Genomic DNA, 27,479 nt, shown 5'->3' with positions numbered 1-27,479 from the left:
AATGTAGACAAAAGGGCATCCAGCCAGTAATACACTACATTGGTATTTATGTATGGTAAAGAAACACCGCACGCGTTACTCGTTCGTAAAAATCTAATCCAACGCAATACCAAGGAAACGAGCAAAAAATTAAAGAAAGGAAAAATCGGACCCCCTTTGCTTGCATGTGAAATTGGCACATATCTGGTTGGACTAGATTTTTATGAGCAAGTGGAGTAAGCGAGCAATGCGTGAAAATTTCTTTCAAATAAAAACTAAGATATGAACGCGACTATTGCGTCGGTTACGTCCATGTCTGCAGTCACATGTATTTACACATAGGCAGAACGGAATGTACATAGTAGTAGTAATATATTATTAGTAATAACTTTTTAAAGAATAACGAGCAATGACTAAAACTTTCTAGAGATTACTCGGGAGAATGTTCTTGACAATATATGTCTAGGTCAACATTTACTATATTTTTTATTTTTGATCGGCAATTCTAACATATGACACATAAGACTTACAATCGCGCCCAATTAGCTAATTATATGTATATCGCGCCACATACATATGTATATATTTGAGTTCGTGAAAGGAAGGACTCTGTCAGGAATTTATTCAAGAAGAATAGACGAAGTAATTTGATTATTTTTTATTACAGAGAGGATACCGTACATATTATTTAAAAAATACCGAATTTATATATTAGCGAATGTGAATGACGCATTAATTTTGGTATATATTGCAGTGCGAACAAAGTTGCACTGCTACGTTGTTAGCATAATTCATCTTCACAATCGTACAATTTGAAAAAAAGAAAGAGTTTTATTAGATTCTATCGCATTCGATATTGTATTAGTAGGGCCGATTTTTTAATTTTTGCAGATTGACAAAATTATGCTATTTTTGACGAAACCGTGACATTTTACGTAAAAATTGTTTTCTTTATTAGTTAATAAAAATTTGAAAATTTTAATAAAAAATGTGACTTGACGTGCCAAAAATAATCCATCAATTATATGTGTGTATCAAATTTCGTGAAAAATTATTGACAATTTCAATTTGTTTTCAATAATAAAATAAAATATCTGCCATATTCTATTAATTTCTATGTACATCTAAGTAAGCCAGTAAAAATATTTGTTTTTTGAAAGTCACAAAGTATGTTCCCTTTAAAGTAAATAAGAGATAAGAAAGAAAAGCGTTCGAGGTATGCCATACTCATACTTTGAAGAACCTCGATAAAATAATTGATAACAGCAACAATGGATACTATACTACCTGTGGGCTCATCTGGAAGATCATATACTAGTTTGCTGATTATTCCATTATTGGAAATTTCCAAAGGTATCCACTACAAATCCAAGAATCCAATCCTCCTAGATTGCAAATGGAACTAGTGGAAAGAAAGGAGAATGTACGTAAGTATATCCACTGATACACTGTCAGAAATTCAACAATAAAATTTTATTACTGTTCTATCTCAAAGTAGCACGCCTCACTTATCATGTAATATACAACACATTCTCGATTATACTGTCAACACAATCATTATTAAATCCTAGATTTAGAGATCTTTATGTCATTCTCAGACACAAGTCTTTCACCTAAGTCTCACACCTTAGAAACATCATTTTTATGTATCCGGTGTTAACAACCAGAAGAATTTACAATTTCTATGCATATTTTTAGCGTAAACGAATATTCTGATACACTGTTTGCCCCAAAATTTCTAGTACAGGGTTTAGATACATGCTCCCAATCAAATCATTTGTTCATGAACTTTACAAAAAGATGCTGGTAACCTAAAAAGGATCAATCAATCAAGTCACAACGAACAAGATCATGTCACCTACATTTTAAATAACTACTATATTACTTTTTGAAAAATCAGTTGGATTTAGACAATAATCGAAAATACTACATAGGACCATAGAATATAGGGGAACTGGTGCATCACCTTTTTACTATTTATCTGTTTCTTTATACACGTTAGGGACTTCATTTTTGCTCGACTAAACAGTAACTTTAAATACGAAATGAACGTGACTGACAAACGTGAATTGTGGAGAATTTCTTGTAATCGAATGCATTTAAGCGAACTTGAAATCTTTCCATAAAATAGAGAATAAAAGGAAAAAGAGAACAGCCAACCACTGTTAATTAAATTCCAAGAAAAACATAAAACAAGAACAGAGTAAAAATGCAAGAAAAAGTTCGAAAAACGTTTCTAATGCAAAGAATGAATTTCAACTGACATTTTTAAGAAGACACTGTTTGTAGCATGCCAATCAATTGTGGAAGTGAATTGGATTTTTTCCAATCATGTTGAATGAAAATCATGTAGATACAGAACCGTCTGTACAATAAAAAATTAATGTCTGGGTGTATAAAAGTTGATTGTTCATATTTATATATCAAATATTAATGAAATGAAGTTATTTGCTCGATTAAAATGATATAGTAATTTAGTATAAAAATAATAGACTTTAAAAGTAATACATTTAGTCATTACATCTTACATGTTCAGCATATGTTGTCAAAACAGAAATTCTTTCTTTCTTCCTTTGTTGTGTCTTCGTTGGTTTAACATTGCTGCAAGTATCTTTCTTGAGAGAAAAGATCCATCGATCTGAGTAGAGGAAGGGCTTCTTCATATTATTAGGACTCATACCTCCAATCTGAGTTCATCGCATTGTCCAGGGTCTCGTCATCCCGCTTGTAATCTATCAAAAAGATTATATTATTTGATGCATAGTACATCTTCCAAGCCTGCGTAGATATGAGCATACATTTTGTTATAAAATCTTAAATTAGGTAAAATTTTGTATTCTTTGATATATGATTTGTTTATGTAAAAACTGTATTCGTATTAATTTAGTTCTAATTCCATCCCAGTACATCCGTTGTAGATATCAAATAGTCTCGTAAAATATTTATTGAGATCTAATACTGTGTCAGCATGTTAATTTACTTTTGAAAATCTCACTTATTTTTATTCATAAAATTAATAATTAACCAAGAATTTGTACCAGTGACAAATTATCGAGTCAATTCAAATAGAGTATAATCAAAATAAATAAAACGTTATGTTAGAAATATATAAATTAACAAAGAATACTTTACTTAAGGGTAACATAACGATCATTCCCTATGTGCATATTTTAGATATTCGTTTATAATTTATCTAAGAACGTCTTGAAAAATAGCTCAAGTAAATCACGCAAAAGAGTAAGAAGCATTAGAAATAGATAGAGAATTTATCGATATCTATCAAGAATACGTATAGTGTATACGGGTTACGTTCGGAATAAAATAAATTTGACTCGTGTCACCTACGAACATATGACTCGTATAAATAAAAAAGATAATCTTTCTCAATGATTTCCTAAGAGATGGAATTAGAATTAAATACTAAAAGCATTCGCCATCGCAGCATCTTCGCAACGGTATTATCATAATCGACGATTGCAGGAACATTTTTGTTCGTAGTCTTTTATCATAAATTTTCAGCGTCGCAATAACCGACAATAGATAATGCGCGCAATAAGCGCATTCTGTTTTCAGTTTTTTTCATTATAACTATTTTTTTTTTGCTTTAACGAGCAAAGAGTAAATGGCGCACGCGTTGAACATACCTTCTGTTTAAATTCAAAGCACCGCCAGCTTTGAGCGCAAACGCAATTTGTAGCACGTTATCCGCATATCGAAGCTTGCATTATTCACCAGAGTCGCATCTACAGGCCACACGCATAGGTAAGCGACTTGATATCGTCTCTTCAATAATCTGACGTTGATATGCCACCAGGATTAGAGTGCGCTGTGTTTACGCGCGATTCGTCGCATAATTCAAGATTACGCTGTCTAAGTACAAGTCATGTAGATTCCATCAAATGCTAAATGACGTTCTGCATTTTTGTATTCTTAAAAGTTTAATAAATACATGTAACGTACATTTCTTTTACATTTTCATATTTCTTAAAATATTATGTTCAAGTAAAATGTAACTTGAAATGCTTTTATTATTTCTAAAAGCATTAAATTAAGGATCGAGATCAAGAAGTTTATAATATCTTCGATGAATCAGAATATATTTTTTCACTCAGGTTTTTCATGTTACTTTATTTATTTAAACTATCCCAAGAAACGATCAAATTTAATAAAAATCCTGCAAAATCATTTTGTGACTATCTAAATTTTATGTTATTAATAAAATATCACACGCGTTATAATACATATATATTAATCCTAATTTTGGAAATATACAGAAATACAATATATATAATATAAGTCTAATTAAATTTCAGCGATTTTACGCTGTACAGAAAATTTTTTACATATATTTAATACAACAATAAGAATACTATAAACACCTGATCTCAATTTAAAATATATCGGTATTTAGGTTTGCACGCTAAAAATCTGTGATATATTTATTTGATACTATTTAATTACATTGAACTATACTTTGGACGCTTTAAAGAAAGAAAGGAAGGAAGACAAAAAGAAAGAAAGGACGATTTTGCAATGCAAAACGTCATTCTAATAATGATTATGTGTACCACGTATGAACGCGCGCTAATACCTAGTTGCTTCGCCGAAGGACGAGAAACAAGTAAATCACGTTTCACTTGATCTTGCATATAAATTTCTTCGATGACTTCCTTTTAACATCCACTTGTCAGCGTCGCATGTTTCAACGAAGAGCAGAAAAAGCTTTAGTGAAGAGAAGTTTACTTGAAAAGTATAAATAAAAGTGTAGTGAATAGTCGAAGGTAAAAAATAAAATTTTCAATTACTTTGCATAAGATTCAAATAGAGACTATGTGAATAACAAGGTGTATATAAAGAAATTGTTACGAGGAGTATGTACTTGAAAATATTTAAGCTAAGAGGCTTAAAGACATACGTTTGAATTTTATTTTTCATTCTGTGAGGTACATTGACAACTTCTGCAAACACGTTTCTTTGCTTTATTAATGAACATTTAAAACATTATCCAAGTTCTTACGTGTAAAAAAAGATTATACAGCATTTTCTGTTTAATAGCCTAAGTCACCACTTTGTTGATGCTAAATATTACAAACTTATAACGAAATTATCTATCCTACTAATATGTAATCATTACGTGACTTAAGATAGATAAAAGATGCTTCAATCCATTCCAGGAAATTGGATTGTATATATTATGAGAGAAAAACATGGAAAATATCAGAAAAAAACTACGAAACACAAATCGCACAAAAGGAATATATCCACTATCTGCTGGAAAAAATGAACGATATATAAAATTTCTTGATTCCACATTATAATGTTTACTTCAATCAGAAATTCAATCTTCTTTTTTATCTCCTCAGGTGATCATGGTTGCTTATTTCCTTAGTCATTCATTATGTTGCTCATTGATACACTTTTTATTCTTACCGTACCTTAAGTTAGTGTGTTAAACGTTAGATCATATCTATATCATTATATCGTGTCTATATCATTATACATATTATCGTATGTAATGGTATGGACTCTGTATGTCAGACGCAGGGCAGTTCCTAGGTATTCGATTCCGTAAGCGAATGACCACCACTAAAGAGGCATTTTTTTAAGGGAGCCTTTTCGCATGCGCTTAGTATTTGCTTTAGTACGCTTTTAGTACCTCGGTGGCATCGCGTCTGCCGGACCTGGGAAGCTAAAAGGTCAAAAAATGAAAAATCGCAGTATTAATTTCTTCATCGCCTTGCGGCGCAACAAGCTGGAAAGTATAAGATGTAACACTGATATGCGCGAATACATTTTACCAAAAATTCCTTCTCTTTCTTACAGAAAGGCCAGTGCTGCCTGCACACTGCCGCCTTTCAATACCAAATATCACACTACGTATAGATTTTATCGATCGAATCTCCTCGCAACGCATGTAACACACATTTGCCGGATAACATACAACTTTCAGACCTGGATAAAATATTTATCAATCGTTTCTATTAATTTCGTACTTTTGTTCTTTATACGATAGCTAATATCTTGTTTTTTCTATGTGAAAAATATATGTAGTCAGATATTCTGTATTTGTTACTTCATTCATCAACCAATATAAACGAGGATAAAATACATCTTTATATTTATGTTTCCAGATAAATGCATGTAAATCCTACAAATAAAAAAGTAACAAGCTATAATTCAAAACTGAAGACATTTGATAAACATATGCAACCCATAGTTATTAAAAAAGAAAAGGCTAAAAAAAGGAAAAAAAATGTATACAGTGTTTTATCACATAATGAAAATAGATTGAAATAGAATAATGGTCTTGATATTATCGATGTATTTTCCCAAATTCAAAGGTACTTGAAACAATTAAACACTTTGTACATTAATATTGTATATTAATTATTTGCCAAACATATCTACAAAGAAATGTTAAAATATTTGTCATTTTGTTAAGAATTTATTGTTCTAATTCAAATTATGTTAATGTATGCTAAGTATCTGAACAATTTCTGAACAATTTGAAGTTTGTAGAAGTATAGTGCCTAGAAAAGAAACTAAATTGAGTAACGTTTGTATTCTTTATAGTGATCTTATAGTGATGCGATGAAGATTATATACGTATATAGAAGCTATCGTTTGAAAATTGAAATATAAATACAAGATAAGCGTTAATGTGTGTGGTACCGTAAGAGTGCATATACATAAGCGAAATACCGATCAGACTCAGGTCTGATAAGTTGTCACATCTTTAAAGCTGCTTTATCGTCACAGCCAGGCGTTTCTCGCTATTGTCGCAAAAGCGTATCGACGACAGTTCAAACGTTCACGAATATTTCCGAAGTATGTGCTCGAGCATTCCAAAATAAATTTTCTGAATGATCATTGAAAATGTTCCTCTAGCTGATCAATCATTTGCAATAATCTTGGCAAAAGACGCAATAGCAAAAGAACGCAACGCAATTTTCGTGCAACAACCAACCCGGGCTGGGCTGTCTTCTTCTCAGTGTACACGTATGTTTCGAAACATGATACGCATTTTTCGTAGTACGGTGTTCTTTCAAAAAAATGAAAACCGATGAGGTTTCGAGGCACGGTAAAACCGATGGCATGCATCTTCAGAATTCAGAATACATGTTTAACGGCGCAGTGTGTCGTAATGTATTATTATTACGGTTCATTTGCCAGCATTCTACCGAACTGTTGTTCGATTAATCGCAAATATCTCGAATCACGTACACGCTGATTTCGCGTAACTTTTACCGCAGAGTACATAAAAGAAGAGAGGTAGCATTAAGTTAAAATGATTTTCTCTAGATAAGTATAAAATACGAACTTAATACCGTTTTTCTTTCGAACGTAATTAAATATTTCTCTGTATTTTAACTCATTCCTTTTAAGAATAGCTTCATAGCTATTGACATGGAAACATAAAATAGTCTGTAATATTAACTGGATAAATGATTGTAAAATGAGTCCTTTTGTGATCTCTTAACTGATACATTACATTGTTCTTAACAAAATTTCGTCACCTGATAATCCTTTCAATAATAGAAACTGAAATCTTTATATTTGATTAGATATTTTTGTTAGATACTTGATTGATTCCGAGTTATTTGAAAATTCAAATCAATATTGACAATCATTATTTCATGATGAATATGTAACGAGAGAATAATTATTTTCCAGGCACTTGATTCGAGTTATTATTTTCATTCCTAGAGCTTGGATGCAAATAAACCAATTGTTTAAATCGATAAAAGATATCGAATTTTCTTTCAATCTTGCCCGAATAATTAAACTATTCTGATATTTGAACTATGTATGATTCAGATCAATTTGGATTGAATGTTTTCGAAGTAACGATGTTTTGATTAATACAAACATATGCAAGAGTTAGCATGTGCACTGCACTAACAAATTTTCTTCTAGAATTTCATAAGTCCTTTATGAATCAAACTTATAAGATATCGAGTATATGTCTCATATTTCATCTTAATTTAATTTTTGTTTAACTTATAACTTTGTATATATGAGTGTTTGAATAATTAATACTTAATAACTGTTTTAAATTGAACTTCAAGTTTAAAACTTCTTATGCATATACGAGCAAAATAACAGAGCTATTTACTTCACATAAGTAATTTTATAACAATATTATCTTAGAAAATGTGTGCGCGTGTGAGTATTTAAAAATAGAATAGAAGAAGAATAGAATAGAATAGAATAGAAAAAGAGAATATTAAAAAATCATTAAATTTACAGATAATAGTTAATAAATATATTACTTAAATAAAATGTTCAACTACCTCTGTTCTCTTTTACACTCGACACTAGAAAAGTCGCAGAATGACTTATTTCGTATAACGTATTTCATCGACAATAGAAATCAATCTTGTGCCGTTATATGCACAAATATACGCTTTCTATGATCAAGAAATATTTATATTCTCGCGCTAAGTGTCACACCTTATACTTTTACAGAAAATGTTTAACCTATTTCGATCCGCATAAAAACGTAAGCACACTGAGATCAGTGTTCAATCAATCGAAATGACATTGCGCAAAAAGAGCGTGGTCGCTTGAACAATGAACGATCACTCGCATAAGTTAATATCCCTCTTTAACGCCGTGTGATCAGTATCACTTTAGAAAACGCATTGGTGTAAGTAGTGTAACATATTAAATAATAATAATAACAACAATAAGACTTACCGTCCGCCACCACGTGGAGGACCATATGCATCTGGTCTGTCGTACCCTTCGGTATAGCTAAAACAAAAATTAAGATTATTATAATAACTAATAATAGTTGAGATCAGTCGGATTGAATATTTCTAAATATTTCAGTATGGAAAAGGCATTTTGAAATATGTAAATAGCTTGTCAAAAAATGATATATAAGAAATAATAAATATAAAATTGAATGATCTAATTTAGATTACGGTGGGAATGAAACAGCAGATCTATTGAAAATAAGTGGAATCTTGAAAAAAGAAGAATATTTATGTACCTTAAGTGAACCGCGATTATTTCAAGTTGATGATTTGTTAAAAATAATTTTATTTTCATACATAATAATGATTTACAAATACATAACAAAGATTTAAAAAGAACTATTTGCAATAAATATAAAAGAAATAAAAGTAACGGAGAATAACCATTAATTACTATTTATATGTTGATATTTTAAGTAGTAAAATGAATGTAACTTTCTTACTTACCCTCCACCAACAGGTGGATATCCACCACTAGGGACAGCACTGCCAGGTCTTCTACTAAACATGTCTGCTTGTGGTCCAGGACCAGTACTATAACTAGGTGCCCCAGTGCTGTAGCTGGGTCCAGTACTCATTGGCCTGTTAAATGGAGGTATATCATTAACAGGGGGACCATCCCTCCTGTCGTAGGCCATCGAAGCTCCCTGACTTACCCCCCCGGGCCCACCCATCATATCCCCAGGCCCGCCCGGATAACCCCTGTCATACACAATTGGAATATGTTAACTTATTTTCACTCTATCCTTATAATGCACCAAAATGTTGCTCAAGCATAATTAATTGATCTTGTAATGCACTTGCAAATTTTAAATTAGTATAAGCATTACAGGTTAGAATAAAAATAAAGTTTCAATTCACATAATTGTTATGCTAAAATACTTCAAAATGCTGCAAGAGACTTATTCTTTTACAGTGCATACTTATTTTAAATTGTTAACATTAATCTGAACTTCTTCAAGGTTAGATTTTTTGTTCTTACATATTTAGAATCAATATATATTGTGTATAAAAACTTATAAAAAATGTGTTTCAATTTTATTAATAATTGTTAATCCAAATATTTAATATCTAATTTACTACTTTAAATGTTACTATTATATAGTTATTAAATTATATTAATAAAAATTACCAATGTATTAATATACTAATTCATATTAAATAATAAAATCAAATCTAGTGTTGTAAAATGAATGAAATATATTACCAGTGACTTTCATCATATCCTACATCTGTGTAACCCGTTCCATACCCGGTAGTGGCAACTGCACCACCACCGTTTCTCATAGGCCCAGTTGCAGCTCGATCATAATCATTTCTAGCTGTATAATCAACAGTACGATTTGCACCAAAATTATCTGTACGTCCATAATCCATTGGACCTGGGGCACCACGATTAAAGTCCCCAGTCATCCCACCTCCAACTACTGCAAAATGTATACACTCTATATCAGAATAATAGTTATTTTTATTGCAGCCTGGCTAAATTTATCCTATTTGTTAGATATTTAGCATTCACAAATAGCTCTGAATTGATAGTAACACTTCAAATAAATATATGTAATCTTATTTCTTGCATTCAACTTTGGTATCCAGAGAAAAAATCTAACAGTGTAACATTCATGATAACCCTTTTCATAAATAAAATGGTAAAAACAGTATTTATGGAATGACATATATATACACACACACACACACACTATTATTTTCATTTTTTTTAATAAGATCATATAATATATCTATTTTCAAAAGTGTTTTGAAATATAAATGTATAAATTTGTTTTTTTTTAATAGCACATAAATTAAACATACTTTTGTTGCAACATATACACATATAGATATATATATGTTATTTTATCTCATATATTTAATTATTTAAAAACAAGGAAATAAAAAAATTATGAATTTATGAAAAAATATGTTGCAATAAAAGTATGTTTAATTTAGGTGCTACAAAAAAAACAAATTTATACATTTATATTTCAAAACATCTTTGAAAATGGATATATTATATGGTCTTATTAAAAGAAATGAATTAATAGTAATTAATGATACAAAATATATGTATGTCAGATAAAAAAGGAGCTATTGTATTTTTCTTTGTAAATAACAATTCTACAATTGATCTATAATAAAAGCAATTTTAATATGTAAAAATAAAATCTGAACATTAAAAATATGTATTTCAAATTTCAAAGATAAATACAGAAAATAAAATGAAATATAATATAGTAAATGAAAATAATGTTTAATTTAAGAAGAATAATATAAAGGGTTAATTATGAATATTACATTATCCTGGCTAAATAAAACACATACCACCGCCATTACCGTAATCTGTTCTAGCTCCAAAATCTGCAGCACGACTGTAGTCAGTTCGACCGTAATCAGCTGTTCCAGTTGGTCCATATCCTCCAACAGCTCCAGTTGCTGGTCCATATCCTCCTCCCATTCCAGGTGCCGTAGAAGTGTAACCCATCGCCGCGCTCCCCACATTTTGACCATATGCTCCACGATCAGTGTATCCAGTCCCAAAATCAGCTCCACGTCCACTAAAGTCTCCAGCGCCACGATTGTAATCGGTGTACCCCGTTGCGACGCCACCTGCAGCAGATCCATCGTAACCAACGAGTTGGATCGGAAGAACTGTAAAGCATGCCGAGATATCCAATTTGTATTTTAGTCTGTATGAAAAATACATTAACTTTAATTGATTATTTTCTCATTGCAAAATGCTTTATGTTACATTTCATAAATTTATGTCCCATTATATATTTATAATTTTAAAGTTTATTAACTTTGATGTAGAATAACGCATTCTAATTTTTCTCATAAATTTTAAAAAGGTATGAATTATGTATATTTTTAAATGACAAAAGTTTGTTATACTGATTATTAAATATTACACAGAAGTGTAATAGGCAATGAGAAAATAGTTATATTAAAATAGAATATCATAAAAATAAATTTACCAACCTCTTCTATCATTGTATGGTCCAGGACGAGCGTCTCTACCACCGTCTCGTCCCCCCCTACCACCTCTCACTGGTCCACCTCTTCTGTCTCCATCCCTGCGTCCTCCTCCTCCACCGCGTGATTTGCCTGTAGACTGTTCCACATTGATTGTTGCCCCTTTGAAGTTTGAATTGTGAAGAGCTTTGATTGCAGCAGCTGCATCTTCCTCACGTGCCATGTGGACAAACCCATATCGATTCATGACATCGCATTCCGTTACCTCACCAAAACGTAAAAATAATTGTCGCAACTCATCGTTGCGACAATTTTCTGGTAACCGACCCACAAATATTTTTGTTTTTCTCTGTAAAATTGAAACGTATAGTTAATAACACTTATTCATGATATCTCTTTATGTAATTATAATACATGCATTTATAATACCAATTAATAAAGAAAATGTTAGATTCATTTTGTACCTCTAAAATCGACCATACCCCTGTTTGCAGAAAGTATGGTGTCTGTTTGAGATTTTATCTTGCTCAAAATTTTTGCTATTATTACAAAAATCATATAATAATAATAATATGATATCATTGAGCTTATATATAATAGTCACTAAACTGATATTTAATCTAACTAAAATTTGTAAATGATTAAGTTATAAAAGATTTGAATATATAAAAAAATTACAAAAACACAATACCTTATGTACCTATAAACAAATTATGCCATTCAACTTATATATTAATCATTTATTTGAGAAAAGTAATGTACATGAAAAATAAACATTGAGGTCATCAAATAATACAAAATGGAAAACTATTTACTATTAGCATTGTTCTTACCGGTTGATTAGATGAAACCATTTTCTGAAAATAAAAAAATAGTATGATTAATTACAGTCTTATGTGTATTATTATTTCATTTTTAAATGATTACATTTTTACATTTTATTATAATAGTTTAGTCTATTAATTACAATAATGATTTAAAATATGATTTGTGAAATAATAATATTTTGCAATCATTTACATCTATCACTATTGCATATATTATAGTTATATGCATTTTTATGCGCATTATACACTAGAATTTTAAATCAAGTATATTTAAAATTTATGTTATCTTCATAAGATGGCCAATTTTTTACAGTAATAATATCATAAGTTATATTTCAAATAAAAATTTACATTCTATGTGATATGCTTAAGCAAAATATAGTTACAAAAAGTTTATAATAAAATTTTTTAATATATACAGCAACATTTAATAATTATATTTTGATTTCAATATTATTTGTATTTTCCAATAAAGTCTAAAAAAGAAAATAAGTTTCCAAAATCGAATTATTTTAAATAGCAGTATAATGTACTTAATCCATGTTTAATGTTTTTTAATGTGATATATATAATTCCTATATACATATAAATATTTTTAATTGGTTCATTATTCAACATTGTACAATGTAATAAATATACAACATTATATTTTATTTCTAAATTAAATAATAAATAAATATAAATCACTATACTTGATTTCAAAATTATTATCTTTTTGGATATATAATTTTGCTAAATTGTATATGTGCATTTTATTTGGATTTAATAATCAAACCATACACAGAATAACATAAAAAATTAATGTCATGAAAGAAGCAAATAATAAACATCTAAGTTCTTATATGTATATACTTTAAAAATTAGTACCTTAGGAAGAAATGGTTACATGTAAGCATTAACATTTCCTTGAAATTTCCTAAAATGGAGAAACTACATTTCGAGAATATTAAAAAAAATGTATCAAACTTACATGGTCATTACTACACATTTTATAACTGTGTAAGAACAGGTGTCTTAAAATGCAAATAAAACAATTTTATATATTTTCTAACAAATAAAAATAAAGGGAGTTGCTTTATAAAAATTTTGTAAACTTTAAATAGCTGAAAAAAAAATTTAATGAAATTTGAAAAGTTGTGATATTTTTTTCCGGTAAACGTAGAAGACGCTTATATACTGTTCAAGGCCATGAAAATTATCAGATATTATCAATAGAAAGGAAAACAATTTCATTCGTCCCATCGACCGTAATTATTATAATGGAATAGTACAAAACAAGTATATTTTATAAACCGAATTTTTAAAACGTAGAATTGAAATATGACCTTGTAACCAAGAAAAAAAAGATATCTAAAAACAACCGGCCCTTGGCGTGCCCTAGTAACTGACGATATGTAAATCTCTTCACCCCACTTAAGTTTCAAATTCCTCAAAAATATTTCTAATTGTCAAATATCTTATTACAATATCACATTACTACTTACATGTGGCTGCGACGTTTTGGCGAAATTAAATTAAAGTAAAAAGGGATAAAACTTTCGTGACGCTATCAGCGAAACGAGATACGAAATGGCGTCAATGATTTCCACCTTGAACACTTTTGACGGCAAGCAACGAGTTCTGTACTGCGTACTTGCCACCCTTAGTTCATTTAACAACAAAGTCACTAGATTATTTGTAAGACATATTTTCATGAATAAATATTCTTTTGTAAAAAATATAAATTCTTAACATTTAGTTATTTAAAAAACTTAAGCGATTTAAGAAACAAATTATTATATGGGAAACATATACATTGTAACTGGACAATTTTTATAACCTAATTAATGACAATAACATAACTTAGGAATTGTATAATATAACTCTAACTCATGGATATGCTTTTATCATACAGATAAAAATTATTATTTTCAATAGCCGAAATCACGATCATATAAACATACTTCGACACTCGTATATCGAAGCTTAGGGATGACCGTCCGAAAATTGAGTCGTGAAAAATTAACATGGAAGACAAGAAAGTTTTTGTTCTGCGCATGTGCAACATGCTATGAATATCTCAGACAGAGATATTCACATTCTACTCATTTCTGTCTGCTCGCAAGAACGAGATCTTATTGTTTTCTATGTTGACTTTTTATGGCTTAATTTTCGGACGGTTTTCTCTAGCGGGTCGAGATCTATTTATATAACCGTGGTCGGAATATTTATTATAAGGACCCACGATCATGTAAACAGATCTCGATACTTACTAACGGAAATCGTCCGAAAATTGAATCGTGTCTAATCATGAAAAATCAACATGGGAAGTCAATAAAGTCCGCGTTTTTGCAAGACAGACAGAAATGAGTAGAGTGTCTCTATCTCTGTCTGAGACATTAATAGTATATCACGCATGCACAGAATGAGAACCTTCTTACATGTTAATTTTTCACGACTAGTCACAACTCAATTTCCGGTCAATTTTCCGTAGGTTTAGGTATATGAGCTTTGAGACCTGTTTGTATGTCGCGTAAAAGCCTATATGAACCTAACTCACAATTTATATAATATACTATGCTTTAAGCAATTTATACTATCATTTATATACACTTATTAACTTATAATATCTTTAAATTATAGTTGTTTAAGTTAATAGATTAATTAATTTAAATCAAAGGTTGTTAATAATACTTAAAATAAAAAAGATATGAATCACATTTTATCAGTACGAATGTATAGTTCTGGTACTGTATCTGCAATACAAAAAAGTGCAAAATTAATTAGAAATGAATTTTTGGACTATTTTAAAAAAGATTTGGGGCATACTTTTATTCGATCAAGCCCTGTTATTTCATATAATGATCATACAATAGCATTTGTTAATGCTGGCATGAACCAAGTATGTTTCAAAACTAGTATTATAAATTATTACTATTATAAAAAATAAATCTATCACAAATTACTATTACTTTTTATAATTAATTTTCATTAATTATATTGTTCCATATAATCAAATATCTATAAAACTTCTAAATTTTTTTTAGTTTAAAGGAATTTTTTTAGATTATTACAATCCACCTGCAATGAAAGTTACAAATTCACAAAAATGTATAAGAATCAGTGGAAAACATAATGATCTGAATATAGTTGGAAATGATAGTTATCACCACACATTTTTTGAAATGTTAGGAAGCTGGTCTTTTGGGAGTTACTTTAAAGTAAGTTTCTAAAAATATTTTATTATAAAATAAATATATAATATTTATTATAAAAAGATACTTTATCACTTTTAGTTTTTTCAATATAAATTCGTATTTGTAGGAAGAAGCTTGTCATTATGCTTGGAATCTATTAACGAAACATTATGGTATTAATGAAGAATGTTTATATGTAACATATTTTGGTGGAGATGAAAGATTGGAATTGGAACCTGATTTAGAATGTAAAGATATTTGGTTAAGTATAGGCATTAGGGAAGATAAAGTTCTTCCATTTGGGTTACAAGAGAATTTTTGGGAAATGGGTATTTCAGGACCATGTGGTCCTTGTACAGAAATACATATAGATCATACAAAGCAATTAAAAAATCGGTGTATGCAAATTAACAAGGGTTACACAGATCTCACTGAACTATGGAACATAGTCTTTATACAATATGAACGGTATGCAATAAAGCAATATAGAAGAATTATTATTATCAAGCTTCAAGTAAATGTTTTTTGTATAATATAACATCTATATTATTTTAAATACCAATTTGTTATGATTTTACATTAGATTATCAAATGGTACAATAGTACCTCTACCAAAACATTATGTTGATACAGGCATGGGATTTGAAAGACTAGTTGCAGTATTACAAGGAAAACAATCCAATTACGATACAGATATTTTTCAACCATTTTTTAAAACTATTCAAAAATATACAAAAGCACCAGAATATAAAGGTAAATTTTATAATGACAAAAATGAACTTGATAGTGGATATAGAATTTTGGCAGATCATAGCAGAATGATTACTGTAGCTTTAGCAGACGGAGTTATACCAGAACAAAGGTAAATTATTCTAAATACAATAATTCTAATTAATATATTATGTACATAATTATGTATATAATAGTTGTATGTAACTATGGGTTTATCTTTTCAGTAATAAACTTAGGAAAATAATAAGAAAATCAATTGATGTTAGTGAAAAAGTATTTAAAAAACAGGGAATACTTTCTGAACTCTCATATATTGTAGTAGAAAATTTAGGTGATGTTTATCCAGAATTGCAGGAAAATTTAAAAAAGGTACTATAAAGTAAAAAATATAATAAGAAAGGTAGTGTAAGATCTTATAATTTATTTGTCTATCATATAGCATTTTGTAATTTATTATGTAATATAATTATATTTAGGTGCAAAAGATAATAGAATTTGAAGAAGAATTATATAAAAAATTAAAGCATACTTGTTGTAAACAGTGGACAAAAATTGTTAAAACATATCCTCAATTGAGTTCGATTACTGAACAACTGACTCCTGGACTTGGAGATGGATACAAGTACCTTCAACATGTACTTAATAACTTGTATGTGTCTGTGTATAAGTATATAGGGTGATCTACGCAAAATATAAACTGTCTTTTTATAAATTATTAGAGTTAGTATATTTTATATTGTAGTTTGAAATTCTAGCTTGCATTATGATTGGAACTATCTCCATCATTTTTTGGAAAGAGCAGTTCATCGAGCAAAAAGTTCATGCAGCAATCTGTATCTATAATTTACAGCCTGAATATAAGACAAACAATACTTGGTTCACTTGTAAGTTTGATTCATTAGATTCTTTCATAGAATAAATGGTTTATTACGTTCTTTTTATAGAATACATGAGACTATTATTGATTTTCTAAGGGGCAAAATACTCCCTCATTTATTTAAATGAGATGCCATATTTTTATATTTTATAAGTTTACTTAAAAACAATATTTATCTCAAACCTTTTTCATGATAATGTTTTAATAAAAATCAAGTCTGGAACATGCAGAAAAACAAAAAAGTAGACTTTATTTTTGAACAAGCAATATTTTGAATATTTGCAAAAGTAAAATCTATTAGGTTGTCTCAAAAGTTTCTTTCATTTTGTAAGGAAATAATAGACGTACAACATTTTTTGTTTTATATTATTTTATTGAACTATGTATAATCATAATGATAGAAATAGAACAAAATGGACAACATAATACTTATCTAGTAGAACCTAATACATAAACCTGAAAACATAAATTAAAGTTCTACTTTAATTTTAATATATTGATAGAGTCATCTGTTAACATTAAAAAAATGTAGTATATATGAATTTATTAACAGCACTAGTGAGGAATATGATAACTATACGCATATTGGATTGTTGAATAAATCTTAAATCTCTTCTAACATGAATTATAAACTATATTCTGACACCTTGCAATAATACAATTAAACCAAATGTACACCATCCTATTCAACAATCTTCTGTCATCTATTGGATAATGTCATTATTTCATCCATGTAGAATTTTTGTTGTCTCTAAGCAAAAACATGGTCTCAGAACAGTTTGACTTATTCAACGATCCAATAATAAGGTATTATTTAATTGTGAAAACTTAACTTTTATATTCGGCAATTGCTATGGGTCAATACAGATCTGAAACTCTACTTTATGCAGACTGGCAAATGTATTTTATGTAGATCACCCATTATAGGTAAAAAAGTACATGTTGTTTAATTTATTATTAATTTTGCAGAGAAGCAAGTAATGTATTATCAGGAAGTGTTGCTTTCAAGTTATATGACACATATGGTTTAAGTATAGAAACAATTACTGAATTAGCAAAGATTGAATCTCTATATTTTGATAAAGTAGCTTTCCAGAAAGAATTAGAATGTCTCAAAAATCGGTCTAGAATCGGCCTTGAAAAGAGTAGTATAACAGACATAAAGAAATCTTTAGAAATACTTGAAGAAAATTGTATACCTAAAACTGATGACAGCTTTAAATATAAATGTGTTCTTAATGGAAATAATTATGAGTTTCCTAAAATTGAAAGTAAAATTATGGCATTAATTATAAATGGTAAAGATTGATCATTAATCTCTCTCTTTGTTTGTGTGTACGTTTGTGTGTACTGATTTCGTATTACCTAAATTCAAATAATATAATAAAAGAATACATAATATCTTTGTTTCAGATAATACAATAATAAACAAAGCAAATGAAAATACAAACAAAAATATACATTCAACTGTTAATGAGACAATTACAAATTACAATGCAGAATCAGATAAAGATAAAATTGGACTTATATTGGATAAAACATTATGTTATTCAACACAGGGTGGTCAAATATCAGACAAGGCTACCATCTGTTCAAAAAATTGGAATTTTAATGTATATGATGTGAAGAAAATTAATGGGTATGTTATACATTATGGAAAATTTGTACAAACTGATTTGAGGTAAGTTTTTATTTTAATTTTTACCATAATTATATTATAGTTGTTAATGTTGTATTAGCGAGAATCTGTAAAGAAAAAATTTGTTCTTATAGAAAATGGATTGAAGAACTAAACATTAAAGATGATTGTTTGGTTTCCATTGAACCTGAATTTCGTATAGGAATAATGCAACATCATACTGCAACACATTTATTACATGCATCAATACAACAAATTATGCAAGCAGTTTATTTGCGGAATTCTACTATTATTCCACACAGCTTAAAATGTCAATTTAATTCATTTGGAGAAGATCTTTCTTTTAAGCAATTGAAAGAAATTGAAGAACTTATAAATAATGTTATAATAGCTAATGTCCCAGTTACTACAAAAATATTAAATGCTTTGGAATTATTAGCAGAAAGTTCTGTAACATTAATACCAGGAGAAATTTATTTTTATAAGGATATTAGGCTCATAGAAATTAATTTTCATGATTTAAGATCAAAGTAAGTATTCTTAGAAAATAATAGGAAAAGCTATGTTTTCTAAAAGTCATAGTAGTTCTTTAAGTACTTTCTAAAAATAATTCTTTCTTTAGATATTTTTTTATTTGACGATAACTGATACTATGTATATGTTTCATTTAGAGAAGCATGCTGTGGTACACATGTATTGAAAACAGGAGAATTAAAATATTTTTGTTTTCTCAATTATTTCTCAAAAGGAGCATCAAATTTTACTCTTGAAGCAACTGTAGGATCACTTGCAAGGTCTGCCAAATTAGCAGGTGAAAATATACATTATAAAATTTTAGATTTAGAAAACAAATTGAAAAATGGGAAAGTAACACGTAAAACATTTAAAACAATTAGTAAAGAGATTGAGAGTGAAATAAAAAATGCCAATAGAATACCAATACCATATCTCATTAAAGAAGAGTGCTTAATGAAATTAAAAGATTTAGATAAAATTTTTCACATACAAATGCAAGAAATAAAAAAGTAAGTATTATGCATAGCGATGTAACTGTGATTAGAATCTATCAATTAAATTTTTATAATATTAATTTCCAAATATCACCTTGAATAACATTCATTGAAGATATAATAATATAGGATGTCATATATTAATGATAATAATCAAGAACAGTTAACGGTAATTAATAATGAATAAATAATTATGTGTATTAGTGACGTAGTCGTATAACGATTAGGGTTTTGGCCGACTAGCCGATTAACTAATTAGTCGGCTCCCGATTGTGATCTCTGCTGATTATTTTTAAACACCGCTATAAATCGCATCAAATTTATTATTGTTTAATATTACGAATCCAAAGAGAAAATTTTTTAACATTGTTTGTTGTATTTATTTTATTACATTGTGTTTCTTCATTTTAAACGGTTTTTTGTTGTAATAAAATTAAGAAATAATAATCAATGTTCCTACTTAATTGGTACCTACTTATTTAGTTTACTGCAATAAATACTAACTATTATTTTTAATTTTTTATATAATAATTAGGTTACATGCAAATATGTACCCATAAGTAAGTATACTATATATTAAAAAATATTAACATTATGCTAATGACAGTAAAGAAAGTTCATTGTAGTTTTACTTCTTTGTATTGTGATACTAAAAATTTAAGGCCGATAAATGGCTTTTTTTACCGACTAGTCGCCAACTACAAAAGTGAACAGATAGTCAGCTTAACCGATTAGTCGGTACAACCCTAATGTGTATTATATATATGAGAGACATCAGTTTTCAAATGTCAATTAATATCAATGTTTTCAACGTGTCATTATCACCATCAATATAAATCTTGGAAATTTTATTTTTGATATTACATTAGAGATTACTGTAGTTTTAATTATTTTACATTTAAGTTAATAATAATATTTTGAAGTACCCCATTCCAATTTTGTTAATACTATTTCCAATATATTAATTATAAGTATTCAAGGAAACAAAGAGGGATGGATTGAGATGTTTCGGGTTTAAGGATATTTTATAGAATTTTCTATATTACGTACATTGTACAAACTTTTGCATTTCTAAATTTTCTATAAATGCATAAATATCTAGTAATTGACTTGCCATGTGTAAATGAAATATATATTAAATTAATGTTTGCATTTCTTGATATGTTTATTAGATTAAATTATATTATATATAAATATATAGATAAAATTTTTGTATTATTATATGCAATAATATTGTACTTTTATTCAGTGAAGTTTTATAATGCAACAAGTATATTTAGGTGCTTTATTTTTCATAAATTGACCTATATTTTATTTTATTATAATTATTATTCTGTAAAATTTTATACTTTTATGTTTTATATAGACTATTACTTCTGCATCTCTATTAATTACAGAGAATTAGAGATTTAGTAAGTAATAAACATTTTTTAACTTGTACATAAATATTTTGTAACAAATAAAATTTTATTTATATATATATTAGTTTAATAATAACTAAATGATGTATTATTTTTTTACATGGTTGTTATAAAAAAGTCTTAATGCATTCCACTGTTTGGTACGTAATAATATGTGAGGTCTTTTTTGTTGCATATATGCTACTGCTTCCTCTGGAGTCCACTGATTTTTCTAACAAGAATTATTTTTATAATGTTCAATTTAATTCAATTTGAAAGATATATGAAATTCTATAAAAAAATCCATATGTTTATAATTATCTTACCATCATTAAGTAGCATCCAACTAATGTTGCACTACGTGTTCTTCCTGCTTTACAATGAACATAAACAGTTTTAGGATAAGTTTTATCAGCATTATTAGAATTATTTAATTCAGTCGGAACATCACGAAATTTGTTAATAAAATTTACTCCAAGTTGTAATTTTTCTTGTGAAGGTGATTGAAAAATATCTGTTACAGATAGTTGTAAAAATTCCACATTATTATTTTTCCATTCCTAAAAAATTTGTGCAATCAAATGTTTCAATGTTGTCAGTGTTGTTTAATATATTAACTTAAAAATTTTTATTTAAATATATATAGTAATAGTTCCTATATATGTATCTTTATATTTATATATATATGTGTGTATACATATATGTACATATATATATACCTTTTTAGTATTGGAAAACAACTGTAATTCATAATCTTCATTCATTGAAACAACACCTCGGACATTTTCTTCATTTATTAACTAAAATTTTAAAGATCTTATTTTTCCGCAATTAAATTATATTTTTACTGCAATTTTATAAATTCAAATTATATAGCATGTATAATGTAATATACCTGTTTGGTCATACTTCGAAATGGTAGAGCACCTAATATAACAGTGTCATCAATTCTATCGTACCAATTTCTTGACGAAATTTTTTCCATTAATACATTATAGAAAAGCGTTGGATAAAATGTCAACCTCGCAAACATTGCCACTATAATTTAAATTCATTAGTAAGGTAGTCACTTCATATATATAAATCAAACATTAACTTTCGTGTTAAATACAATAAACGTATATAGTATAATTTTTGTTCATTACAATTTTATTTTAAGTATTTTTTAAACAACCTTATTAAATCTTATCAAAAATTTTATAACCGATCGTGATATTTTAAATGGTTCGCAAGGTGAAAGTAACAGAATTTATAGTATGAGAAGGGAGTGAATGTTAACATAACGGTTTACGCTAGTTACGTAGTAAGATTCATACATATTTTTTTTGAAGCAATCACTTTTAATAAACAGCAACATATAGTACAACATATAGTACAAATAATCATTAGAGGAAACCCTAAATTATTTAAATGAATAGACTAAATAATTTTTGTTTAAAACAAATTAAAGTAATCGAATGTACGTTATACTTTGTATAATAAAAAATAATCTGTTTTGAAGTGATTTCATAAAAATTTTGAAAATTAATAAAGATAAATGTATAATTAAATAAATAAATACGTATATCTACTTATAACTTCGAAATGTTGCTACTGAATCTAAAACATTCAATCTCATAATATTAAAATAATAAAAATACTTAGAATTTTTCGATATCAAATGACTTACTTTCTTAATATACATACATATTTAATTATGATTATCATTATGCTATAATTATCCTACAATTACATGTACATAACTATACTTTTTTTTTCAAAATCCTATTGATTTTATAGAAGGCCGATTAAAATATTATTAATGCACACATTCTGTTTATTTATGACATAATGTATATAATATAGCTTTTTTTTATATTTTCTTCAATAGTAATCAAGATTATATAGTATTTGTCATTATTCTTTAATATTGTTATATCGTTTTTTATTTATTAAAGAAACATTTAAATAATGGAATTATTTTATTTATTATAGTTCTTGATATTAATTTATCGTAAATAATATTACATTCTTTTAATAGCCTTTTGTCAGTTTTTATTTTTTTAATTAATATAAATATTAATAAGATTAAATTTTTTCTATATATAATTTAACTGCTAATCAAATACATGCATATGTATATACGTATGTAGATATATTAGCTATGATTTATAATGTCCCATATTTGAATAAAGAGGAATAATTATATGATAACAATAGCAATTCTGATCATTATTATATATATAGAATTATGGAAATTTATTTTTAAATATCAAAATTATTAAGATTTATTGTACACAAGCAGAAACCTTATGATACACTATTTTGATATATATATAGTTGGAAATATTTTTAAATTTCTAACAAAAAACGTAATATATTTGTAATTATATATTTTATATTTAAATTTCATTTTGACAGTAATATATCTTCATCTAAACAATAATAGCCTAATTCTCCTTTTCTGAATAAAGAAAGAAAATGTTCTGCTGCAAACCTTAAGTCTGGCTTTATAATTATTTTACCATCATAATTCTTTATTCTTAAAGTCTTTTTCACTTTTGCTGCAATATATGTAAGAATGTACGTTATATTATCATGTGGTTCTGTTAATTCTAATTTTTCAACATATTCAAATCGTTTTTGTTTATTTAGCCAAAATAACAAAAAGTCTGCCAATATTTCTGGACCTATTAAATGATCTTGCATACAACCAACTAATGCTAATTTTAAGCCTGAATGGATATTATCTACTTTGGGAGTTAAAATTCCTGGTGTATCTAAAACATAAATATCTGGTTTTTCTGATACTTTCACTCGTGTTGATACAGATCGTGTAATGCCAGCAATACCGCCAACTTGCACAGCACTACTTTTACGAAGAACATTATTTCTTAAACGATTGATAAGTGATGATTTTCCTACATTAGGAACACCAATGATCATTATTTGAAATGAAGATTCTTGTGCTCTGTTATGGCGATTTGATTCCTTAATTAATTTTTGTGCTAATGGTAATAATTCTTTAGCACCTTCACATTTTACATTTCTAAAACTAGTAAATAATATGTTAGATAATCCCTTTTGATTTAAATTTTTCACTATAGAGTTCTTAAATTTCATATCAGTTAAATCCATTTTGTTTAATACAAAAATATGTGGTTTTAATCCAGTCAATGTGTTGCTGTAATCTGCATAATGTCCAGAAACTGGAATTCTTGCATCATGAACTTCAATGATACAATCTACGTTTTTTAACTGTTTTTGCATGTTTTTTAAGCCTTTACCCATATGTCCAGGGAACCATCTTAATATATCTTTTGTTGGTATGTTGAAAATATCACGAAATTTGGGTGTTACATTACCTGGACTCATCATTTTGAAACTTCTTAACCTATACAATTCTTCTTAAGAAATTTCCTGAAACAATAGTTTTGTTGTATAATATCTTAAACATACATATTTATTCATTAGTAAGTACATAATGTCGCAATTTAATTATACAATAATGTGTATGCATTAAATTAAAAATATTTATATAAAAAAATTATGGTAACCTTATACAGAATTCTGTTCATTTTATGTACATATAATACTCTATATGGCAGATAATATGTATTTAAAATAGTGATTATATAAGCAGTTCAAAATGTTCAAGTATGTAAAAGGTTGAATATAAGAAAATCTGATTATATTCTGTAATTCACTTAAAAATTAATATTGTACTTACATAATACTGTATATACAATGTACATATGTAAATATTTCAAAGGAGTTTAATTATTTAACATTTTATTAAACGAATGTTTAAATTTGTTTTATTTTGCAATATATTTGTATAATATAATATACGGTACATTTGTATATCAAATAAATATATTATATTATAATTAAATATATTACATATAACTATAAGAGAAAATTTTCTCTACGATTACATTTAAGTTTATATATATACACTATATTATTATATATAAGTTAATTGAAATAATTATATTTAGATCCGAAAGATTACAAAAACAATATTTAGAAGTATTTCCTTTACTGTAATATACGTTATCAATTTTCAATGTAAAGAACATTGTATTCTATTATAAAATATTATTATTATTAGTACTGTAAAATACCAGGTTGTTTTAGGCGATATAAACTTTGTAATGATTCAATCTAAAGTCATTATATATATTATATGTATGTGAACTTTATTTTACAAAAGTCGGGTAATAGATTTAAATTTCATAAAAAGGTCTAAAGTCCCTCCAACGAGACAAGGCAGTAAAACACAAACAAAACTTGATTACTGCGGCTATGACTATTGGCTGCCAACTAGTGACACTCGAGTTTCACTAGTCGACAATCAATAGTTGCAGTCGTAGCAATTACGTTTTATTTACGTTTATTGTCTCGTCTCGTTGGGCAGGCTATAGATATATTTTGTAAATATAAATATAATCAGATATAATATAGATATATTTTGTAAAATTACTAGAAAAAGCACTAGGTTATTCATAAAGTTGGTAGCATCAAGCGTCATTTAGTATTTATGACTATGATTTTAATTTATTTCATTCAGCGTATTGTACATAGAAATATTTTAAAATAAATAATTTAAAAATGAGAAAGAAATTGTTTATTTTTCTTACATAGATGATAATGTTTAATTATTATTCATATATATTTATACAAGTGCTTATTATTATCTTTGTTATCACATATACTACCGAAGAATTATCATCCAATTGAAATGAATTTACGATTGATACATATATTGGAAGAATGCATGTAAAACCTTTATTAGCTTAAAACTAATGAATCTTACAAACAAATTTCGCTGACATTTATTTAATTCATTTTATATCCAGTATTCTAAAATACAAATTCGTTAAACGTTTCAATTTATAACTACATAGTCAAATGTGAAACTTATAACTATAAATCGAAATTTAATTTATTGTTGATAACTCAGATTTATAAGTTGCTATTAATAGTTAATTTAAACAGATCAATATGCCGAGAGTAACTATCTATTGTTGTACCACATTTTGGACTACCTTTATGATGATACGAACTTGACATAAAAACTTGCCATAAAGGTTTGTTCACGATTGCGCACAGGGTAGGTTCGCGGTCATGCAAGAATCCACATGAGCCTGTTGCCAGTTATTGATCCTGACACGATTAAACAACACTGCATTGCTGTTAACTACGAAAACAATTCTGGTCACGCAGCATTTGTAAAAACGCGCCGACAAACGGTTACGGTAAAGTGTGCGTCTATATTTACATAAAGTACTACGATCTCGAAATGTGCTGAAGTGCCTCTCTGACGTTATCGTTATTCTGTCAAAATGTAGAAGAGGTCCCGTAAGACTCGAAATATCGATGAGTGTTACTTTCCATTCATCCGCAAAGATGTCATCGTTAGTTTTTCACGGAAAAAGAAACTTTTAAATAGAACATATTGAAAATTTTTGTCATAAGAAATTTCGAATTTTCTTGTTAATTCCATTTTCTCAAAACTACGTATTTTGACTTGGAACTTTAAGAAGACTTGAATTTGTGTTGCTGCTGCACATGTGATCCTTTAGGTGTTATCTTCGGTTCGTAATGAAGAAGTTTACAATTAAAGGCGTGCTCGACGGGTTCCGATCATCGGTACCGCAACCCGTCAAACCTGATCAGGAAATCGTCGAAAATTTGCGGCCAGAACATTTTCAAGTAAAGAAGGTCAGTAACGATATACTATAACTATTAACTTATAAGTTACACATCTATTTCAAATTACATGTACTAGCGTTAAAATAGATTAAAATATGCTATGTTATTTTGAATGTATAGTATTATCTTTTTCTAAAAGCTGTTTTCGGTTTATAAGTGGAATGACCCAATTTAGCAGCATTTTTTGCATACTACGTTTTTTATCGTTTGACTTTTTATTTGACAACTATAGCCATTTTTCTAAATATGAAATTAATATGTTAGTATAATATCACTAATGTTATCACAGTGGATATATGTTGTACAGTACATACTATGATATCACCGCTATTAGTAATATAAATGTAGAATCAAAATATCGTAAAAATAATCCTGAATTAAAAACGACTATACATATTATATTGTGTTCT

General features: G+C 27.8%; 5 protein-coding genes across 14 annotated transcripts in view; 2 read left to right on the top strand and 3 right to left on the bottom strand.

Annotated features, from left to right (window-relative positions):
• Window positions 1-622: 622 nt before the first annotated feature.
• On the bottom strand, window positions 623-14,281 carry LOC122577952 (RNA-binding protein 4.1-like). Of its 6 annotated transcripts, XR_006320445.1 has the most exons (9): window positions 14,023-14,197; window positions 12,545-12,568; window positions 11,718-12,060; window positions 11,073-11,387; window positions 9,949-10,168; window positions 9,189-9,443; window positions 8,680-8,736; window positions 2,508-2,711; window positions 623-1,381 (listed from the first exon to the last, which is right to left on the bottom strand). XR_006320445.1 is itself a non-coding variant. In XM_043749697.1 (8 exons), exons 2-8 carry the CDS (start codon window positions 12,563-12,565, stop codon window positions 5,629-5,631), a joined length of 1,209 nt encoding a protein of 402 aa, XP_043605632.1. In that variant the 5' UTR covers window positions 12,566-12,568; window positions 14,023-14,281; the 3' UTR covers window positions 4,883-5,628. The 6 variants fall into 6 exon arrangements, 5 of the variants coding, with proteins under 5 accessions (XP_043605632.1, XP_043605633.1, XP_043605634.1 ...); XM_043749697.1 differs by lacking the exons at window positions 623-1,381; window positions 2,508-2,711 and adding an exon at window positions 4,883-5,668 and having other exon boundaries at window positions 11,073-11,345; window positions 14,023-14,281; XM_043749698.1 differs by lacking the exons at window positions 623-1,381; window positions 2,508-2,711 and adding an exon at window positions 4,883-5,668 and having other exon boundaries at window positions 11,073-11,345; window positions 11,778-12,060; window positions 14,023-14,281.
• A 744-nt stretch (window positions 14,282-15,025) lies between these two features.
• LOC122565680 (alanine--tRNA ligase, mitochondrial) lies at window positions 15,026-20,823 on the top strand. 3 transcript variants are annotated; one of them, XM_043721894.1, is made up of 11 exons: window positions 15,026-15,419; window positions 15,565-15,738; window positions 15,842-16,182; window positions 16,298-16,576; window positions 16,671-16,815; window positions 16,923-17,095; window positions 18,293-18,621; window positions 18,737-19,004; window positions 19,097-19,492; window positions 19,634-19,773; window positions 19,859-20,823. In XM_043721894.1, exons 1-11 carry the CDS (start codon window positions 15,228-15,230, stop codon window positions 19,879-19,881), a joined length of 2,460 nt encoding a protein of 819 aa, XP_043577829.1. In that variant the 5' UTR covers window positions 15,026-15,227; the 3' UTR covers window positions 19,882-20,823. The 3 variants fall into 3 exon arrangements, with proteins under 3 accessions (XP_043577829.1, XP_043577828.1, XP_043577830.1); XM_043721893.1 differs by having other exon boundaries at window positions 19,634-20,823; XM_043721895.1 differs by having other exon boundaries at window positions 15,278-15,419; window positions 15,584-15,738; window positions 19,634-20,823.
• A 595-nt stretch (window positions 20,824-21,418) lies between these two features.
• LOC122565682 (phosphatidylglycerophosphatase and protein-tyrosine phosphatase 1) lies at window positions 21,419-25,050 on the bottom strand. Its single transcript, XM_043721899.1, has 6 exons — window positions 24,909-25,050; window positions 24,717-24,771; window positions 22,268-22,410; window positions 22,092-22,172; window positions 21,699-21,932; window positions 21,419-21,604 (listed from the first exon to the last, which is right to left on the bottom strand). The coding sequence occupies exons 2-6, from the start codon at window positions 24,727-24,729 to the stop codon at window positions 21,482-21,484; spliced, it is 594 nt and encodes a 197-aa protein (XP_043577834.1). The 5' UTR covers window positions 24,730-24,771; window positions 24,909-25,050; the 3' UTR covers window positions 21,419-21,481.
• On the bottom strand, window positions 23,730-25,588 carry LOC122565681 (mitochondrial GTPase 1). Of its 3 annotated transcripts, none has more exons than XM_043721898.1 (2): window positions 25,479-25,588; window positions 23,730-24,771 (listed from the first exon to the last, which is right to left on the bottom strand). In XM_043721898.1, the coding sequence occupies exon 2, from the start codon at window positions 24,727-24,729 to the stop codon at window positions 23,761-23,763; it is 969 nt and encodes a 322-aa protein (XP_043577833.1). In that variant the 5' UTR covers window positions 24,730-24,771; window positions 25,479-25,588; the 3' UTR covers window positions 23,730-23,760. The 3 variants fall into 3 exon arrangements, with proteins under 3 accessions (XP_043577833.1, XP_043577832.1, XP_043577831.1); XM_043721897.1 differs by lacking the exon at window positions 25,479-25,588 and adding an exon at window positions 25,082-25,141; XM_043721896.1 differs by lacking the exon at window positions 25,479-25,588 and adding an exon at window positions 24,909-25,050.
• An 897-nt stretch (window positions 25,589-26,485) lies between these two features.
• Window positions 26,486-27,479, top strand: part of LOC122566189 (syntaxin-binding protein 5) — a 73,949-nt gene continuing 72,955 nt past the window's right edge. Inside the window, exons 1-2 of the mRNA XM_043723095.1 lie at window positions 26,486-26,612; window positions 26,940-27,078. Coding sequence (XP_043579030.1) covers window positions 26,959-27,078 — 120 coding nt within the window. The 5' untranslated portion in view covers window positions 26,486-26,612; window positions 26,940-26,958. The remainder of the gene's footprint in view (window positions 26,613-26,939; window positions 27,079-27,479) is intronic.

Source organism: Bombus pyrosoma, linkage group LG3 (assembly GCF_014825855.1).
Source record: "Bombus pyrosoma isolate SC7728 linkage group LG3, ASM1482585v1, whole genome shotgun sequence".
Classification (NCBI taxonomy): domain Eukaryota; kingdom Metazoa; phylum Arthropoda; class Insecta; order Hymenoptera; family Apidae; genus Bombus; species Bombus pyrosoma.
The sequence above is the reverse complement of the archived record's forward strand: the minus strand, read 5'-3'. Positions and strand labels throughout refer to the sequence as shown.

Coding starts and splice junctions, on each gene's coding strand:
- LOC122565682 (XM_043721899.1), bottom strand. Junction 22,173..22,267: donor TTCGAAGTATGACCAAACAG/GTATATTACATT, acceptor TTAAAATTTTAG/TTAATAAATGAAGAAAATGT. Junction 21,933..22,091: donor TGTTTTCCAATACTAAAAAG/GTATATATATAT, acceptor CAAATTTTTTAG/GAATGGAAAAATAATAATGT.
- LOC122565680 (XM_043721893.1), top strand. CDS start 15,228: ATGAATCACATTTTATCAGTACGAATGTATAGTTCTGGTACTGTATCT. Junction 17,096..18,292: donor CAACATGTACTTAATAACTT/GTATGTGTCTGT, acceptor TTAATTTTGCAG/AGAAGCAAGTAATGTATTAT. Junction 18,622..18,736: donor TATGGCATTAATTATAAATG/GTAAAGATTGAT, acceptor TCTTTGTTTCAG/ATAATACAATAATAAACAAA.
- LOC122577952 (XM_043749696.1), bottom strand. CDS start 12,565: ATGGTTTCATCTAATCAACCG. Junction 12,061..12,544: donor TGGTTTCATCTAATCAACCG/GTAAGAACAATG, acceptor TCAATTTTACAG/AGAAAAACAAAAATATTTGT. Junction 11,388..11,717: donor ACCATACAATGATAGAAGAG/GTTGGTAAATTT, acceptor CATGCTTTACAG/TTCTTCCGATCCAACTCGTT.
- LOC122565681 (XM_043721898.1), bottom strand. CDS start 24,729: ATGATGAGTCCAGGTAATGTAACACCCAAATTTCGTGATATTTTCAAC.